At 39.8% G+C, this 18425-nt stretch overlaps 1 protein-coding gene across 1 annotated transcript in view; it reads right to left on the bottom strand.

The window, feature by feature from the left end:
- The window catches only part of SLC35F1 (solute carrier family 35 member F1), a 491181-nt gene extending 472935 nt beyond the window's left edge, over window positions 1-18246 (bottom strand). The window contains exon 1 of the mRNA XM_049771361.1: window positions 18019-18246. Coding sequence (XP_049627318.1) covers window positions 18019-18242 — 224 coding nt within the window. The 5' untranslated portion in view covers window positions 18243-18246. The remainder of the gene's footprint in view (window positions 1-18018) is intronic.
- Between the last annotated feature and the right edge of the window lie 179 nt (window positions 18247-18425).

The raw sequence follows: 18425 nt of genomic DNA, 5'->3' as shown, positions 1-18425 counted from the left end.
CCTGAGTGCTGCTGGGTGTGACTCAAAACAAACAAACAAAAACAAACAAAAAAAGAACTTCCAGTACTATGTTCAATAGGAGTGGTGAGAGAAGGCAGCCTTGTCTTGTACCAGATTTTAGAGAAAATATTTAAAGATTTTAGTTTATCTCCATTGAGATTAATATTTGCCATTGGCTTGTGATAGACAACCTTGACTATATTGAAAACAATTCCTTCCTTTCCAATCTTGATGAGAGTATTTTTATCAAGAATGGTGTTGGAACTTATTGAATGCTTCCTCTGCATCTATTGATATGATCTATGATCACATGGCTTTTCTTTTTCTTTTTTTTTTATATGGTGTAGTATGTTGATTGATTTTTGTATGCTGAACCATCCTTGCATTCCTGGAATGAAAAATACTTAGTTGTGGTATATGACCTTAATGAGGCATTGGATCTCATTTGCCTGGATTTTGTTGAGGATCTTTACATCTGTGTTCATCTGGGATATTGGTCTGACTTTGTCTGTTTGTTTGGGTTTTGTTTTTGTTTTGTTTTGTTTTTGCAGCATCTCCATCTGCTTTTGGTATCAGGGTGATGTTAGCTTTGTAAAACCTATTTCAAATGTTTCTTTTTCTTCAATATCCTGAAAGAACCTAAAAAATATTGGTTGTAGGCCTCTTGAAAGGTTTGAAAGAATTCGTTATTGAATCCAACTGGGCCTGGGTTTTTGTTTTTGGGAAGACTTTCGATTACCATTTTAATTTCCTCAGCAGTGATGGATCTGTTTAGATATGCTAGATCAACCTGGTTTAACCATGGGAGATTATATAAGTCCAAGAATTTATCCATTCTTTCCAGGTTCTCATGTTTCATGGCAAAGATTTTCTCAAAGCAGTTTCTGAGTACCCTTTGGATCTCTGCCTTATCTATAGTAATTTACCCTATTCATTTCTAATCCAGTTTATTGCATTTCTCTCTTTCCTTTTCTTTGTGATTTTTACTAGTGGTTTATCAATCTTGTTTATATTTTATAAAAACCAAATTTTGCTTTTGTTGATCCTTTAGATTGCTTTTTGGATTTCCACTTCATTGATTTCTGCTTTCAGCTTTGTGATTTCCTTCTGCCTATCTATTTTTGGTTCTTTCTGTTCATCATATTATAATTTTATAAGTTGTGTCATTAAGCTATTCATATAAAACACTTCTTCCTTCATGATGTGTGCTGGCAAACCTATAATTTTCCTTTTAATACTGTTTTTGCTAGGTCCCATAAATTCTGATAATTTTTGTCTCCATTGGCATTTGTTTCAGAAATACTTTTATTTCCTCTATGATTTCAACCCTAACCACGGGTTGTTCAAAAGTAAGCTGTTTAATTTCCAGGTGTTGAAGGTTTTTTTTTTTTTTTGGTTTTGATTTTGTTTTTTGGGTCACACCTGGCAGTGCTCAGGGGTTACTTCTGGCTATCTGCTCAGAAATAGCTCCTGGCAGGCACGAGGGACCATATGGGACACTGGGATTCAAACCAACCACCTTAGGTCCTGGATTGGCTGCTTGCAAGGCAAATGCTGCTGTGCTATCTCTCTGGGCCCTTTAAAATTTTTGGGGGGGGTGTTGAAGTTTTAATTCTGTGTACCTTTATAGTTTACTTCTATTTTGGTGCACTGTGATCTGAGAAGGTTGTCTTTACGATTTCTATCCTGTTGATTTTTATGGAGATATGTTTTATGGGCTAGCATATAGTCTATCCTGGAGAATAACCCATGTGCTTTAAAGAAGAATGTGTATCCAGTTATTGGGGATAGAGTGCCATATATATATATATATATATATATATGTATACACATACACTCACTTACTCACACACACACACATCCACTTTCTTCCATTTATCCTTTCATAGCTAGTATATTCTTGTTGGATTTCAGCCTTGTTGACCTATTAAGGGGTGACAGGGCAGTGTTGAGGTCCCCACTATTATTGTGTTACTATTGATGTCTTCTTTCAGATTTGTCAAAAATTCTATTAAGTACTTTGCTGGTCCCTCATTGAGTGCATATGTGTTTAAGAGGGTAATTTCTTCCTGTTGTACATATCCCTTGATTAGTACAAAATATCCATCTTTGTCCCTTATAGCTTTCCTGAGTCTAAAGTTTATGTTATCAGATACCAATATGTCCACTCCAGCTTTTATAAGGGAGCTGTTTGCTTGGATAATTTTCCTCCAACCTTTGATTTTGAGTCTATATATTTTCAGACTATTCAGATGTGTTTCTTGTAGGCAGCAGAATGTTGGATTCAGATTTTGATCCATTTTGCCTCTCTGTGTCTCTTAACTGATGCATTTAGTCCATTGGCATTGAGAGAAATAATTGTCATGGGATTGAACATCATCTTTATATAGTAGTTTTGTGTGCCTGTTGGTGTCTTGTCTTAAAGTAGACGTTTTAGTTTTCTTTTAAGGCTGGTTTTGAGTTTGTAAAGTTTCTGAGCTGTTGTTTATCTGTGAATCTATGTACACGTCTGTCAAATTTGAGAGTCTGGCTGGATGCAGGATTCTAGGCTAAGCATTCATTTCATTGAGTTTTGTCACTATATCGCACCACTGCCTTCTGGCCTTGAGGGTTTCTGCTACAAGTTCACTGTAAGTCTTAAGAAGGCTCCTTTAATGTAATTTCCCTTTGTGATCTTGTTGCTTTCATAATTATATCCCTATCTGCATGATTCATCATTGTGACTAGGATGTGTCTTGAGGTGCTTTTCTTTGGGTCTCTTCTAGCTGGTCCTCTTTAGGCATGCAGAATTTGGCTGCATGCAGTATTTAGTTCTAGGAATTTCTCTGCAATGATGTCCTTGATTGTTGATTCTTCCTGGGAAATTTTTTCCTCAGTCTCTGGGACACCAATGATTCTTATGTTGTTTCTGTTGAGTTTATCAAAGACTTCTGTTTTTTTGTTTTGTTTTGTTTTGTTTTGTTTTTTTGGTTTTTGGGCCACACCTGGCGGTGCTCAGGGGTTACTCCTGGCTGTCTGCTCAGAAATAGCTCCTGGCAGGCACGGGGGACTATATGGGATTCGAACCAACCACCTTTGGTCCTGGATTGGCTGCTTGCAAGGCAAACGCTGCTGTGCTATCTCTCCGGGCCCAACTTCTATTTTATCTGTTCACATTCTTTCAGTATTTTTTTTCATTGTTTGATCATAATCTTTAAGGCTCTTTTCCAATCTCTTCTGTTGTATGGAGTTGTTATGCATCTCATCTTTCAGGTCACTGATTCTGTCCTCTCCTGCTATTACTCTGTTGGAGAGGCTTTCTATTGAGGCTTTCATTTCCTCTATTGAGTTTCTCAGACCCATTATTTTAGTTTGAAGTTTTCTGATTTCTATGTTTGTGGTATTCTCAGCTTGATCTATGCTTTCTTTGAGTTCTATGAGCATCATTCATATTTCTTCTCTAAACTCCTTATCTGAGAAGCTAACTAGGTGGTTGGCTTTTCTCAGGTCATCAGAGCTACCATCTTCATTCTTTATGCATGGAGTTGGCCTGCCCAGTGTCTCACTTGTAGTGTGGATTTTCCTATGCATAATGGTGTAGTTCATTGGCTAGAAGTTGTGTACTGGTGCAAAGTGGAGCAGCCTCGTTCTTCTGGCACCGCATTTTGTGGGCGGAGACAACCTATCTTGCTGGTGAGCCTTGGTGGGATTAAGCTTACTGAGGTCTTCCTCAGCAGCCTCAGGCAGGAAATCAAGAAGCCAAGTATGAAGAAGTGCAGGGGTCCTTTATAAGTAGGAATCTGGCACTACCCTTGTGGACAGAGACAGCCCACCTTGCTGGTGCGACTTGATTGGATTAAGTTCACTGGGATCTTCCTCAGCAGCCTCGGTCAGGAAACCAGGAAGCCTTTTATTATAATTCTATTTCCGTTTAGTTGTATCAAGCAATATTAATAAAATTATTTGTTCCGGCCAATAGGCAGGCTTTATGCAAGTTCAGAAACTGGTGACAATGTTGGAGGATTGTTAGACTGGTGATGAGATTGGTGTTGGAACATTAAGTGTCAAAAAAAATATTATGAGCAATTCTGGAAACCACTGCATTTAAAATAAAGAAATTTAAAAATAAATAAATAAATCAATCAAAAGAGTCCATACTTAAAAAAAAGTAGCATATCATGCATGTGTCCTACACAAGATACTTCACTGCAAAATAAACATTTTAAAAAATGAATTCATAAACATGCATAGTAAAAAAGAAGAAAAAGAAGATAAAAAAAGAAACCTACAGGATGAAAGAAAATTTTTATTAAGAGGGAGAGAAAGATATTATAAAAGTTAAAGCATTGCCTTGCAAACTTGCTGGTTTTATCCCCAGTACCACATAAAGTCCCCCCAAATACCACCACAGGTTATTCCTGAATGCAGACCCAGGAATACAGGAAAAGACTTGAGCAACTTTTGGCTATGGCCCAATGCCCTCCCTGCTCCTCACTCTCAACCTCCCCCCAAAAAAGAATTTATAAACTATAAACTATGTAACTGATTAAGAGTTAACAGCCAAAATATTATTTAGTCTTAAAAAAAGGAACACCTGTCATCTTCAAGAACATAGAGGAATCATGGAGGATCAAGATAGATCTAAGTTATGATGCTTAGTGAAAGAACGGAGTAAAAAAAGGACAAATGTGGGCCTGGAGAGATAGCACAGTGGTGTTTGCCTTGCAAGCAGCCGATCCAGGACCAAAGGTGGTTGGTTCGATTCCCGGTGTCCCATATGGTCCCCCGTGCCTGCCAGGAGCTATTTCTGAGCAGACAGCCAGGAGTAACCCCTGAGCACGACCAGGTATGGCCCAAAAAACCAAAAAAAAAAAAAAAAAAAGGGGGGGGGGACGACAAATACCACTCTGAGGACTTCAAGGGAAATCTATGCTGTGACTGTCTGTGTTTCTAGAATACCTGAAGCTCTCCTAAGAGGCCTAGGGAGCAAACCCCAAAAACTGCATTCTAAAGCTGCCCAGCAAGTGAGTGAGTAAAGTCTGGCTGTGGAGGTCACCAAGCAGTAAGTTCAGCCCTCTGGCCTGCGGAGGCTCCGCCCTGCTGTGCCTTTGATCACTCTGAGGACTTCAAGGAAAATCTTTGCTGTGCCTGTCTGTGTTTCTTGAATACCTGAAGGTCTCCTCAGAGGCCTAGAGAGAGCACCCAAAAAAAACTGTCAACTAGAGACAGCAGAAGAGCGTGGCCCGTGCACTCTTTCTAAACAATGAACTCCACCACAACACGCAGGAAAAACCACACTACAGCATGACAATGGGGAAACCTCACAGGCAACCACCATGCAAAGAGAATGAAGACGATAGCTTGGATGACCTAAAAAAATTCCAACCATCTGATCAACCTCTCGGATAAGAGACTTAGAATAGAAATATGGAAGATGTTTGTAGAACTCAAAGAAAGCATAGATCGATCTGAAAAGAACACAAAGAGAGAAATCAGAAAACTTCAAACTAAAATAACAGATCTGAAAAACACGGTAGCTCAACTGAAAAACTCAGTGGATGGCCTCTCCAGGAGGGTAACAGCAGCTGAGGACAGAATCAGCGTAATGGAAGATGAGATGCAGAAAAACTCAACACAGCAGAAGAAATTGGAAAAAAAAAACATTAAGACAAACGATCAGGCAATGGAAAAAGTACTCAAGGAATGTGAACAGATAAAAATAGAAGTCTTTGATAAACTCAACAGAAATAACATAAGAATCATTGAAGTCCCAGAGGCCCAGTTAGAAGATCTCCAGGAAGAATCAACTGTCAAAGATATCATCAAAGATTTACTCCTAGAGTTAAAGACTACATGCAATCAAATCCTGCATGCCCAAAGAGTACCAGCTAAAAGAGACCCAAAGAAAAATACCCCAAGACACATCCTCATTACAATGACAAATCCCATAGATAGAGATAGAATACTGAAAGCAGAAAGCTCAAAAAGGGAAATTACATTCAAAGGAGCATCCCTAAGACTTACAACAGACATGTCACAAGAAACTCTCAAGGCCAGAAGACAGTGGTGGGATATTGTGACAAGACTGAATAAAATGGATGCCTCACTGAGAATACTGCATCCAGCCCAACTCACATTTAGGTATGAAGGAAGGATACATAGCTTCATGGATAAAAAACAGCTCAGAAACTTCACAGATGAAAATCCAGCCTTAAAGGAAAAACTGAAAGGTCTACTTTAAGACAAGAGAGACCAACAAACACAGCAAACTTATGACATTAAATCCTATGACAATCATCTCCCTCAATGTCAATGGACTAAATTAACCAATTAAAAGACAAAGAGTGGCAAAATGGGTTAAAAAGATGAATCCAACCTTCTGCTGCCTACAAGAAACACATCTGAATAGTCAGAACAAACATAGACTCAAAATCAAAGGCTGGAGGCAAATCATCCAATCAAACAACACCTTTAAAAAAGCTGGGGTGGCCATATTAATATCTGATGACACCAACTTTATACTCAGAAAAGTTGTAAGGGACAAAGATGGACACTATGTACTAATAAAGGGATATGTGCAACAGGAAGAAATCAGACTATTAAACATATAAGCATGCAATGAGAGACCAGCAAATTATCTAATACAAGTACTGACAAATCTGAAAGAAGACCTTAATAATAATAAAACAATAATTGTGGGAGACCTAAACACGGCCCTGTCAACACTTGATAGGTCAACCAGACTGAAACCCAACAAAAACATACTAGCCCTGAAAAGAATAATGGAAGAAAGAGGACTAGCAGATATATATAGGACACTCCACCCCCAAAAAAACCTGGATACACATTCTTCTCCAATGTACATGGGTCATTCTCTAGGATAGACTGCATGCTGACACATAAAACATACCTTCATAAAATCAAGAGGATAGAAACCTTGCATGCTACCTTTGCTGACCACAAGGCTCTACAATTCGATGTAAACTACAAAGGCACACAGAAGAAAAACTTTAACAATTGGAAATTAAGCAGCCTGCTATTGAACAACCAGTGGGTCCGAAATTAAATCAAAGAGGAAATCAAAATTTTCCTGGAAAACAAATGATAATGAGGACACAAACTGCCAGAATCTATGGGACACAGCCAAAGTGGTCCTGAGAGGAAAACTTATAGCTTTACAAGCACACATGAGGAAGAAAGAAGGGACATACCTGAATAACTTAATGACGCAGCTCATAAAATTAGAAAATGGCCAACAAAAGGACACAAAAATAGGGAGACAGAAGGAAATAACAAAACTGAAAGCAGAAATCAATGAAGTGGAAAACCAAAAAACAATCCGGAAGATCAATGAAAGCAGAAGTTGGTTCTTTGAAAAAAGAAACAAGATTGATAGACCATTGGCAAAACTCACAAAGAAAGAGAGAGAGAGAGAGAGAGAGAGAGAGAGAGAGAAACCAGATAACCCGTATTAGAAATGAAAAGGGGGAGATCACAACCGATATTGCAGATATCCAAAGGGTAATAAGAGACTACTTTGAGAAACTTTATGCTACTAAACATGAGAACCTTGAAGAAATGGTAAAATTCTTGGACACTTATAACCTTCCACAGTTAAGTAAAGAGGATGTAGCATATATAACCACCCCCATCACTACTGAGGTAATTGAAACTGTAATCAAACATCTGCCCAAAAAGAAAAGCCCAGGCCCAGATGCATTTACTAATGAATTCTTTCAAACCTTTCAAGAGAAGCTATTACCAGGCTCTTCCATGAAATTGAAAAAACGGGAACACTCCCAAACAGCTTTTACGAAGCCAACATCACCTTGATATCAAAACCAGACAGAGATGTTGCAAAAAAAAAAAATTAGAGACCAATATCTCTGATGAATGCAGATGCAAAGATATTCAACAAAATCCTGGCAAATAGGATCCAATGCATCATCAAGAAGATCATACACTACGAACAAGTAGGTTTCATCCCAGGAATGCAAGGATGGTTTAACATCCATAAATCTGTCAACATCATACACAACATCAACAACAAGAAAAATATCAAATGGTCATATCAATAGACGCAGAGAAAGCATTTGATAAGGTCCAACACCCATTCTTGATCAAAACTCTCAGCAAGATGGGAATGAAAGGAACCTTTCTCAATCTAGTTAAAGCCAACTAACACAGCCAATGGCAAATATCTTCAATGGATAATATTCTCTAAATTCTGGTACAAGACAAGGCTGTCCACTTTCACCACTCCTATTCAACATAGTACTGGAAGTGCTTACTATAGCAATCAGGCAAGAAAAAGATATCAAGGGAATCCAGATAGGAAAGGAAGAAGTCAAGATCTCACTGGTTACAGATGACATGATACTCTACTTAGAAAACCCTAAAGACTACCAAAAAGCTTCTAGAAAAAATAGAGTCATATAGCAAGGTGGCAGGCTACAAAATTAACACACAGAAATCAATGGCCTTTTTATACACCAATAATGATAGGGAAGAGATGGACGTCAAGAATGCAATCCCATTCACATTAGTGCCACACAAACTCAAATACCTTGGAGTCAACTTGACGAAAGACGTGAAAGACCTGTACAAAGAAAACTATAAAGCCCTGCTCCAAGAAATAAGAGAGGAAACACAAAAATGGAAACACATACCCTGCTCATGGATTGGCAGGATTAACATCATTAAAATGGCAATACTCCCCAAAGCATTATACAGATTTAATGCGATCCCCTTAAATGCCCATGACATTCTTCAAAGAAGTGGATCAAACACTTATGAAGTTCATCTGGAACAATAAACACCCTCGAATAACTAAAGCGCTCCTAGGAAAAAGGAATATGGGAGGCATTACTTTCCCCAACTTTAAACTGTACTACAAAGCAATATTTATCAAAACAGAATGGTATTGGAATAAAGACAGACCCTCAGATCAGTGGAATAGGCTTGAGTTCTCAGACAATGATCCCCAGACATACAATCACCTAATTTTTGACAAAGGAGTAAGAAATCCTAGGTGAAGCAGGGAAGACCTCTTCAACAAGTGGTGCTGGCAGAACTGGTTAGCCACTTGCAAAAAAGTGTACATAGACCCCAGTTAACATCATGTAAGAAGGTAAAATCCAAATGGATTAAAGACCTTGATATCAGACCTACTACCAAAAGGTATATAGAACAACACATCGGTAAAACACTCCATGACATTGAGACTAAAGGCATCTTCAAAGATGAAACTGCACTTTCCAAACAAGTGGAAGCAGAGATCAACAGATGAGAATACATTAAGCTGAGAAGCTTCTGCACCTCAAAAGAAACAGGATACAAGAGCCACCCACCATGTGGAAGTAACTATTCACCTAGCACCCATCAGATAAGGGGCTAATATCCAAAATATACAGGGCACTGACAGAACTTTACAAGAAAAAAACACCTGAACCAGGGAAGCCATCCACAAAACATCCAGGCTGGTCTATAACATCACCTGGAAGCAGTCCTCTACCATGGAAGACCCTACACTGCTCAGACATCGACCTGCTCAAAAGAGACTTCCCTTAACACTGAGAAGACTTAACAACAACAACGACCTGCTTACAGGACAGGGCTCCCTGCATTGCCCTTTGATTGTGAGGTGAAACGAGAGGACGCTCCACATCCTGACTTCAATGTAGGATATGCAGATTCCAGGATCTTTAATACAGAAACATGATACCAACAACAGAGACTGTGTGAAAAATAAAAGTGTATTGGCATTACAGACAATGTCTTGGTTTGGACGATCTAGCTTGCCTGGAGCCTAGAGTTGGTCTTGTGCCAGGAAACTTCAGGGGTCGGGTCTCTTTGTATTTAGGCCAAGGTTATTTATTTCCATGTCCCTCATATTTTGGTGGGCCTATGCAAACAACAATTGCCACTCTAACACCATTTTTACTGTGCTCCTTTGACTCTAATCCTTAAAAAGAACTCACTTAAAATTTGAGGTTAACTTAAGCTAATATGCATGTATATGGAAATGTAAGAAAATACTATGCCTGTAATGTTTAAGGAATTACGTAAGTTTTATGGCTTTGGATTGCCTTGTGTGCTGTTAAGAAATATTATAATGTGTTACAATCTGGGGACTTGAGGGACAAAGTAATTGTACATGGATTCTGTCTTAATGTTCTTTGGCTGAAATTTCAAAGTTAAGATATCAGCAAGGGGACTTCTGAGAATTATGTTATGGGTGATTGTCCTTCCACTGTAACTTTACCTTGTCCTCTTTCTTTGCATCCTTGTTCTCATAATTAAAAATAAAAATAAAAAAAAGAAAAAAAGAAAAAAAACACCTAATCCCATCAAAAAATGGGGAGAAGAAATGAACAGACACTTCGATAAAAAAAAATTAAAATGGTCAAAAGGCACATGAAAAAATGCTCCTCGTTACTAATCATCTGGGAGGTGCAAATCAAAACAATGATGAGATACCATCTCACACCACAGAGATTGGCACACATCACAAAGAATGAAAACAATCAGTGCTGGTGGGGATGTGGAGAGAAAAGAACTCTTATCCACTGCTGGTGGGAATGCCATCTAGTCCAACCTCTATGGAAAGCGATATGGAGATTCCTCCAAAATCTGGAAATTGAGCTCCCATTCGACCCAGCTATTCTACTCCTAGGGATATACCCTAAGAACACAAGAATACAACACAAAAACCCCTTCCTCACACCTATATTTATTGCAGCAGTACCCACAATAGCCAGGCTCTGGAAACAACCAAGATGCCCTTCCACAGACGAATGGCTAAAGAAACTGTGGTACATACACACAATGGAATATTATGCAACCATCAGGACAGATGAAGTCATGAAATTTTCCTATACATGGATATACATGGAATCTATCATGCTGAGTGAAATAAGTCAGAGGGAGAGAGACGCAGAATAGTCTCACTCACATTTGGGTTTTAAGAAAAATAAAAGTCATTTTTGCAACAATCCTCAGAGTCAATGAGAGGAGAGCTGGAACTTCCAGCTCACTTCATGAAGCTCACCACAACGAGTGGTGAGTGCAGTTATAGAAATAACCTCACAGAGAACTACCATAATCATGTAAATGAATGAGGGAACTGGAAAGCCTGTCTGCAGTACAGGTGGGGTGGGGTGGGATGGAGGGAGATTTGGGACATTGGTGGTAGGAATGTTGCAATGGTGAAGGGGTGTTCTTTACATGACTGAAACCTAATCACAATCATATTTGTTATTAAGATGTTTAAAGAAAGAAAAAAAATTTAAAAAGATACAAAGAAGCCAAAGATAAACTTTGCTTTAGGTAAAATAAGGTGTAACTCAACATCCTCTTAAGGTCCTTTTTGTTGTTGTTGTTCATTTTTTTTTGTTTTTTTGGGGGGTCACACCTGGTGGTGCTCAGGGGTTACTCCTAGCTTTGTGCTCAGATAATGCTCTTGGCTCAGAGTACCATATGGGATGCTTGGGAATCGAACCCGCCTTGGTCATATTCAGCTGCGTACAAGGCAAACATCCTACCACTGTGCTACCACTCTGGACCCAAAACATTTATTTATTTAAGTTTATGGGTCACACCCGAAGGCGTTCAGGGGTTATTCCTGGCTCTGTGCTCAGAAATCTCTCCTAGCAAGCTCGGGGGATCGCGTGGGATGGCAGAACAGAACTCAGGTCCATCCTGAGTCTGCCGTGTGCAAAGCAAAAGCCCTACCACTGTGCTATCGCGCCAGCCCCCACTCTTCTAAGGTCTTTATGGTAAATTTTTCCATGTTAATACTTTCCAAAGTTACGTGTAAGATTCACAATAATTTTTCCGTATAATTTTACAATTATTTAAATCTCACTCAATACTAAACTTTAGGCTGATTCTTTATTTGTTCTTTCATTCTTTGCTTCTTTTACACTTCTTTGTTTTTCCTCTTTCTACTTTACTGCTTTTCATTCTTCTCTTTGCTTTATTGCCTTTCTTTTTTTCTTATGTAAATAATGCAAAACTTCTTTTACATATTAAAAAAGGACAAATACTGTATGATTCTACTTATAGGAATTACCTAAGTCGAGTCAAACTCTCAAAAATAGAAAGAAGAATAGAAAATACCAAGGTCAGTGAAGAGGAGGTAAAGAAAGCCGTTGCTAAATGAATATGGAATTTCAGTTTTGCAAGATGAAATGCACCTATAAGGTTGTATAGCACTACTGTGCTATACACTTTGAAGTGGTGAAAATTTATTGTTTTATGAACCTAATCACTAAAAGTAACAAAAGCTTCTACTGGGTGCTCATGTATTCATGTCACAGTCAAGAATTATACCTAATATTTATTGATCACTACCCCAATTATTAGAATTTGGCTATGAATACTTTTTTGGAGACATAATCAAGCATTAATGTGTCTGAGCAATGTACAGTAAATGCTTATTGGCCTGAACTCAAATAAATGAGATAGCTGAACTAAATCCTGGTGATAGTACTTTTACCGAGTATACTCCACTTTTATGAAAAATGGAAACTAAATAATAAATCACCCTTTGCATTAACTTTAGAACTATATAATAGGCATACAAGTCAATTCTCTGTGTCATCTCCATCTATAGCTGGTTACAATCAGTGTAGGCATCTATGATGATGATTCTTGGCACTAAAAGAGCTAGAGATATTAAAAAGTCAGAGAAAAATTACACAAAGATATGTCCATTTTATTATCCATTAATTACTGAAAAATTCAACTCCTTTACCTTTAAAATAGATATTCATTTCTTTAAACACTATATTAAAAGTATAATGGATACACTCTTATTTTTATACTTCTGTCTCTTAATCAAAAATAAATGCCTACTTCAGACATTCTTTGTTTACTACTAATCTAAAAAATATGTGTTTATCATAACACCACCTGGTTACATTTTGATATTTTGTACCAATTATCCTCATCACCAGTTGATTTCCCCTTTCATTTTGACATATGTGAGAAGGAGCAGATTGAGAAAGAGCCTCACCATCAATTTTTTAGCAGAGCCTTCCCACTTGATAACAAAAGATCATCTAAATTATAACATATGTCTTCCTCAACTATAACTCACTCTAAGAATAACCTTGTCCTTAACTCACCATATTCTTTTTACCTTGATTAACAATTAAATATATATAAAATATTTATAAAAATATTCATATATATTTATATATGTAATTATATATAACTGTATGGATTATAATTATAAGGATATTGATTTTTGTATAGGTTTGTTTCAAGCTTCCAATATATCCCTTTAGATATATTAGAAAAACCATTAGTACTTTAAAAAATAAACCAAAATATAAGTTAGAAATCAGGGGAAAACATAAATAAGAGAAAACACATTCAAAACACAAAATTAACTATCATTAATTTCAAGAACAGTTTATTAATTAATCATTGTATGTGCAAATTTTTGCAAGACATGTGTTCTGCCACTGAGCTATGTCTCCTATAGAAAGCAGTTCCTTTTGAAAAATAAATCTGCTAATACTGTACAGATCAGTATCCATTTCTGTATATTTCTTTTGGAGAGGGTGTGTGTTGGATTATACTAACCAACGGTGCTCAGGGACTACATGAGTCACGCCATAGTGATGTTTGAGGGACCTTGTGTGCTAGATATTGAACCCATCCATGAGTAAAACATGGTGCACCGGACCTTTGAGCTATCTTCTCGGTCCTACTGCTGTATATTTCTATAAAATCTACCTGTATCAGCCATTTCTGTGACAGGGGTCATTAACTATTGCCCTTAAAGTATTTTCTTTTTTGTCATATCTTACTTGTCTGTGTCAGGGAAATAAATACTATTCGATACTAAAAAATGTAAGGAAGAGTTTGCCACTGTTTATCAATATGCTGTTCTAACTCATTGGAAATTAAAAAAATAAAATCATTCCAGTATTTAAATAATCTTGCATTTCTTAAGGGAGGACAGGAGCCACACCTGGCAGTACTCAGGGCTTGCTCCTGGTTCTGAGTTTAAGGATCATTCCTGGTAACTCAGGGGATGATATAGAGAGTGCTGAGGATCAAATTCGAGTTGATGTTATGCAAGGTAAGTGTCCCACCCAAGGTACTTTCTGTGGTTTCCAAATTATCCTGTATTTCTTTTTAACCCCATTTGCAAAATAGTTTTAACAAGATAGAACAAAAATGAATATCTTATTAACTGATTAAAGAAAGAAAATAACCAGCACCAAATGCAGCAATCCAGGGATCAGGATGTATAGTACAGTGGTTAGGGCACATCATAGGTTTAATTTTTGGCACCACATGGTCCCTTGAGCATCCTGGAGACCCTCAAATAGCACTCAGTGGGCCCTAGAGGCTATGATCACTGTCAAGATAGCCCAGGTAATCCCTAAATCTGCAGGAACGAAGAAGCATTTCATTCTTAGACTCTGCATTGGCTCAAACAGTTGGCCAAAAATTACTAGTGAAGCAACTTAGCATCACTGAGAAACACCCCCAAAATGAAGTAGTCCAATTCGACAAGTCTGAAAAGTTAGTGGAATGGGTATGAACTAGATTGAAGAAATAAAATGGCACAGGATAGTACAATGCAGATTTTTATTATGAAAACATTGTTTGCATTTTAAGAGTCTTCTGAAAAGTAGCCTTTAATTATTCATACTATTCTCTTTACATAGCCTCACTTTACCTATCTTCACTGTCTAGAGATACCAATGTGTTTGCATTTCTTCCTCTAGGTTAGCTGGTAAGTCTTTTTACAGGCTTCTAACAGTCTTGCACAGCTCACTTGGCTTGCATCATTCCACTGGGGCATCCTATGTACCTCAGCTTGTCCCGCAGCCGGCCGGCTGCCCATTGAGATGCTAAGCAATAACAAGCAGAGAAGCTATGCCTTATTCCTTCTTTTTTTATTGAAGACTCTACTAGCAAGCTCACAGCAATAGAACACTGTCAATCGCATACATCTTCAGGATGACATTGAAGGGGTATTTTTCATATTAGCTACAAACTTCCAGATTTGCGACTTCACCTGCTAGCAGTATGTTGCTGCATGCCAGTGATATATGAAAGAAAACAACTAATGCCTAGAAGAAATGAGAGGACAGTGCAGATGAAGGAAATTGAAGTCTTAGGAAAACAAAAGAGAAAAGGCAGTAAGGAAGGGAAACAATTATCTTAACCTCTGAGAAAATGAACAAAGATGTATATGTATATATAAATTATACCCCACTGGTCCTTATAGTTATCATTGCCTAGGTCAAGAGAAGTAGAAAAAAAAAAACAAGAGAAATCCATCTTAACCTCTGAGAAAATAAACTTACATATATAGTTATGTATATATGTATGTATATATGAAATTAGACCCCAGTCGTCCTTATTGTTATCACTGTCTAGTTCAACACATTTAGAAAGTTGAAACAGAGTGTAGCTACACCTAAGACCTCACAGTGGATCTTTAATATTCTGTTTTCAGGCCTAGCGAAAAGAAGTAAAGCTACTTTTGCAAGTAGCTGCCCCAAATTTGATTTGTGGCACTTCAAGTGGACCTCTGAGTACCACCAGGGGTCACTACTGAACACAGAGCCAGGAATGAACACAATTTTGGGTTTGGGTTTGGATATGAGGTTTTTTTGGGTGTGGCCCAAACTCTCCCCAAAAAATTATTTTGAAAAAGTTTACACCCCCCACATTCTTGCTTTTACTTAGAGTCAAGTATCTCAGAAGCCATTACAAAATTGTCTCCTGTTGTCATAATCATGGCATAAAAAAAAAAGGCCAACAAAGTAACTCATGAAAGGTGCTATTTTTCAAAAAATATTTTAAGGATGGGGGAAAAATTTTATATTGAAAATTCTGAAGATCCTTGAATGACAAGAAACATGTTAGTCTAAAGGGTTCCATCACAGATGCACTGCAATAAAGTGTTATTGACTTTCCTTCTATGAAAATTTATACCTGTAAGTTACAAATACCATGACTCAAGTCACAGATCAAATAGAACTCAAATACAAATGTCTACTCATCACATGCAAGGACGTCACTTTATGTGCTCAGGAAGCTTCCACAGACTTCTGGACAACAGAAATCAGTTGAATAGAGGAAGACCTTTAAACCTTACCAATTGTTTCTCCTCAATATTACCTCATCTAATTCTCAGACTCATAATAAGAGAAGTGAAACAAATATTACAAAACATCTTACATGTGTAGAAGTGGACAAGAAGATAAAAATATCTCCTTCAAACCAGTGCCTTGTTCTCCTAAACTTTAAAATTCAGTATATACCAAAAATGACCCTCACAGACTCAATTAAAACGTAATCATGTACAAATCAATGAAGGTCTGCACCAGATTTTTCCAGTTTAGTGATGAAAATTAGCTATTAAAAGTATATTCTGGAGACTGGAACTTGACTTAATTTGATGCTCAGTACCAAATGCCTGGCACACACACACACACACACACATACACAATACAAACAAACAGACACACACCACAACATGCATTAGTAGGGAATAATCCTTGGCTAGGTATGGCACATACACAACAATTTTTAAATGCATATTTTGTTTTCATGTCAATACTCTGGTGTCTTTTATAAAAATACCACAGATATTCAGAAAGAATATGTAAGAATATGTAAGAAGTCCTCTGCCTGCATCATCTTGGCTCATTCAATCATTATCTTTTTAATACATTGTTGTGGAAGACATTATTCTAAACTACAAGTCAAAGGAAAGTCAGAGCCTGACTTTCTAGTACCAAGTAATCTCACTTAAGAGTGTATTTCCTTGTGTTTATTTGATATGAAAGGTAACATGCAATAGGACCCACAAGTAAGCCGAGAAACACCTCAAGTCTTCACAAAGGACTTTGGAATCATTTGGATCCCAATATAACTAAATTAAACCATATACCTAAAATGAAGGGGTCCACCCTCCAGCTTCTGAGTCTGTATACATAAAAATACAAGAATGTGATGGCCCAAGAGTGCTCGATGTGAATTTCTCCGGAATCTCAGCACCCCACCACCACCACCACCACCAAAATCGTGCCACACAGAAACCTGTGTGCACAGCGGTACCGAGCGTTCCCCGTAATGATGCTCTGGGAAGCTCAGAAGCACCAGCATCGCAATGCACAGAACCCATTTTCGAGGGGATCGGTGGGGGTGTGGGGGCAGCTCTTGCAACCATTTCAAGTTTCCGAAGTCGAACCCACCCCTTGGCTATCACAGTCGACAGTCAGGGTCACTCTTCTTAAGCACCCCGGATCTGATCCTAAAACGCCACGTCCTTGCTGCCTCCACTGCGCAGATTCCAGCAGTGGAGGGAGACGCCTGGCCGGCGACACGCGCGGTCGCCCAGTCGCCAGCTCTGGCTCGAAGCCGCCCAGGAATCACCCGACGCTTCTTGCTCCCAATCTTTTCTGCACTTTGTCCGCGTCGGGGGCCAGGCCTCCAGCTCTCACGACTCTGCCCTCCCGATTAGCCCTCAACCAGAAAGAGTGGGAGCGGCATCCAGACAGAGCTCAGGCGGAAAAAAGTGGGTCTCCCGTCCCGTGGGGTGGTAGCCTCCGGGAACACCTTCTCGGACCCTGAAATGAGGAGACTTCAAGCGGAGCGGGCGACAGACAGCAAGAGGGGAGGGCTCCTTGCAAGCCCAGACGAGCGTCCCCGCTCCCGCCCTGGCCGGCCCGGGCGCGCAAAGCTGAGGCGCAAGCAGGAAAAGGGGAGTGAGGTGTAGGGGGACACGCCTGGGGAAGGGTGTGAGTGAGGACCTGAACCCCAAACCAGGCAGGTAGGACTGCGCCTGTGTCTCCCCCGACCCCAAACTCCCCGCTCGAAACCAACCAACCGGCCAGCCGGGCGCTCGCACAACGCCCCCGCAAGCAGGGCACCAGGGCGCCCGGCCGGCCGGCTGCGGGACAAAGCTGACGGACGCGGCCTCGCCGCCAAGGCGCGAGGTGCGTCGTGGCGCCGTCTTCGGGGGGTCTCGCAGGAGGGGACCCCGGGGACGCCACTCACCTGTTCAGCACTTTGCGGATCCGCTGGCGGAGGCCAGCCCGGGAGGAGGCGGACAGGCTGCCGCCGCCGCCGCCGCCGCTGCCCTCGGCCGGCAGGTTCTCGATGGTGCTCACCACATGGTTCGGCACGGCCGGCGGCGGCGGCGGCTGGAGCTGCTGCTGTGGCGGCGGCTGGAGCTGCTGCTGCTGCGGCTGCTGCTGCTGCGGGAGCTCGGGCGGGATCATCGCGGCGGCGGCGTGGCAGCGTTTAGAAGCCAGCCCGAAGCATGGTGCGCCCGCGCCGGGCCCGGGAACACGCACAAGAGCCGGCCGGCCAGCCGCGGCCCGGAAAGGCGACGCCGCCTGCGAAGCGGAGAGGCAGGCGCGATTCCTGCCGCCGCTGCTGCCTCTCTGTCCGCGCCTCCCTCT

The sequence above is a fragment of the Suncus etruscus genome, chromosome 4 (assembly GCF_024139225.1).
Source record: "Suncus etruscus isolate mSunEtr1 chromosome 4, mSunEtr1.pri.cur, whole genome shotgun sequence".
NCBI lineage: Eukaryota > Metazoa > Chordata > Mammalia > Eulipotyphla > Soricidae > Suncus > Suncus etruscus.
This window is presented reverse-complemented; position numbering and strand designations above follow the sequence as displayed.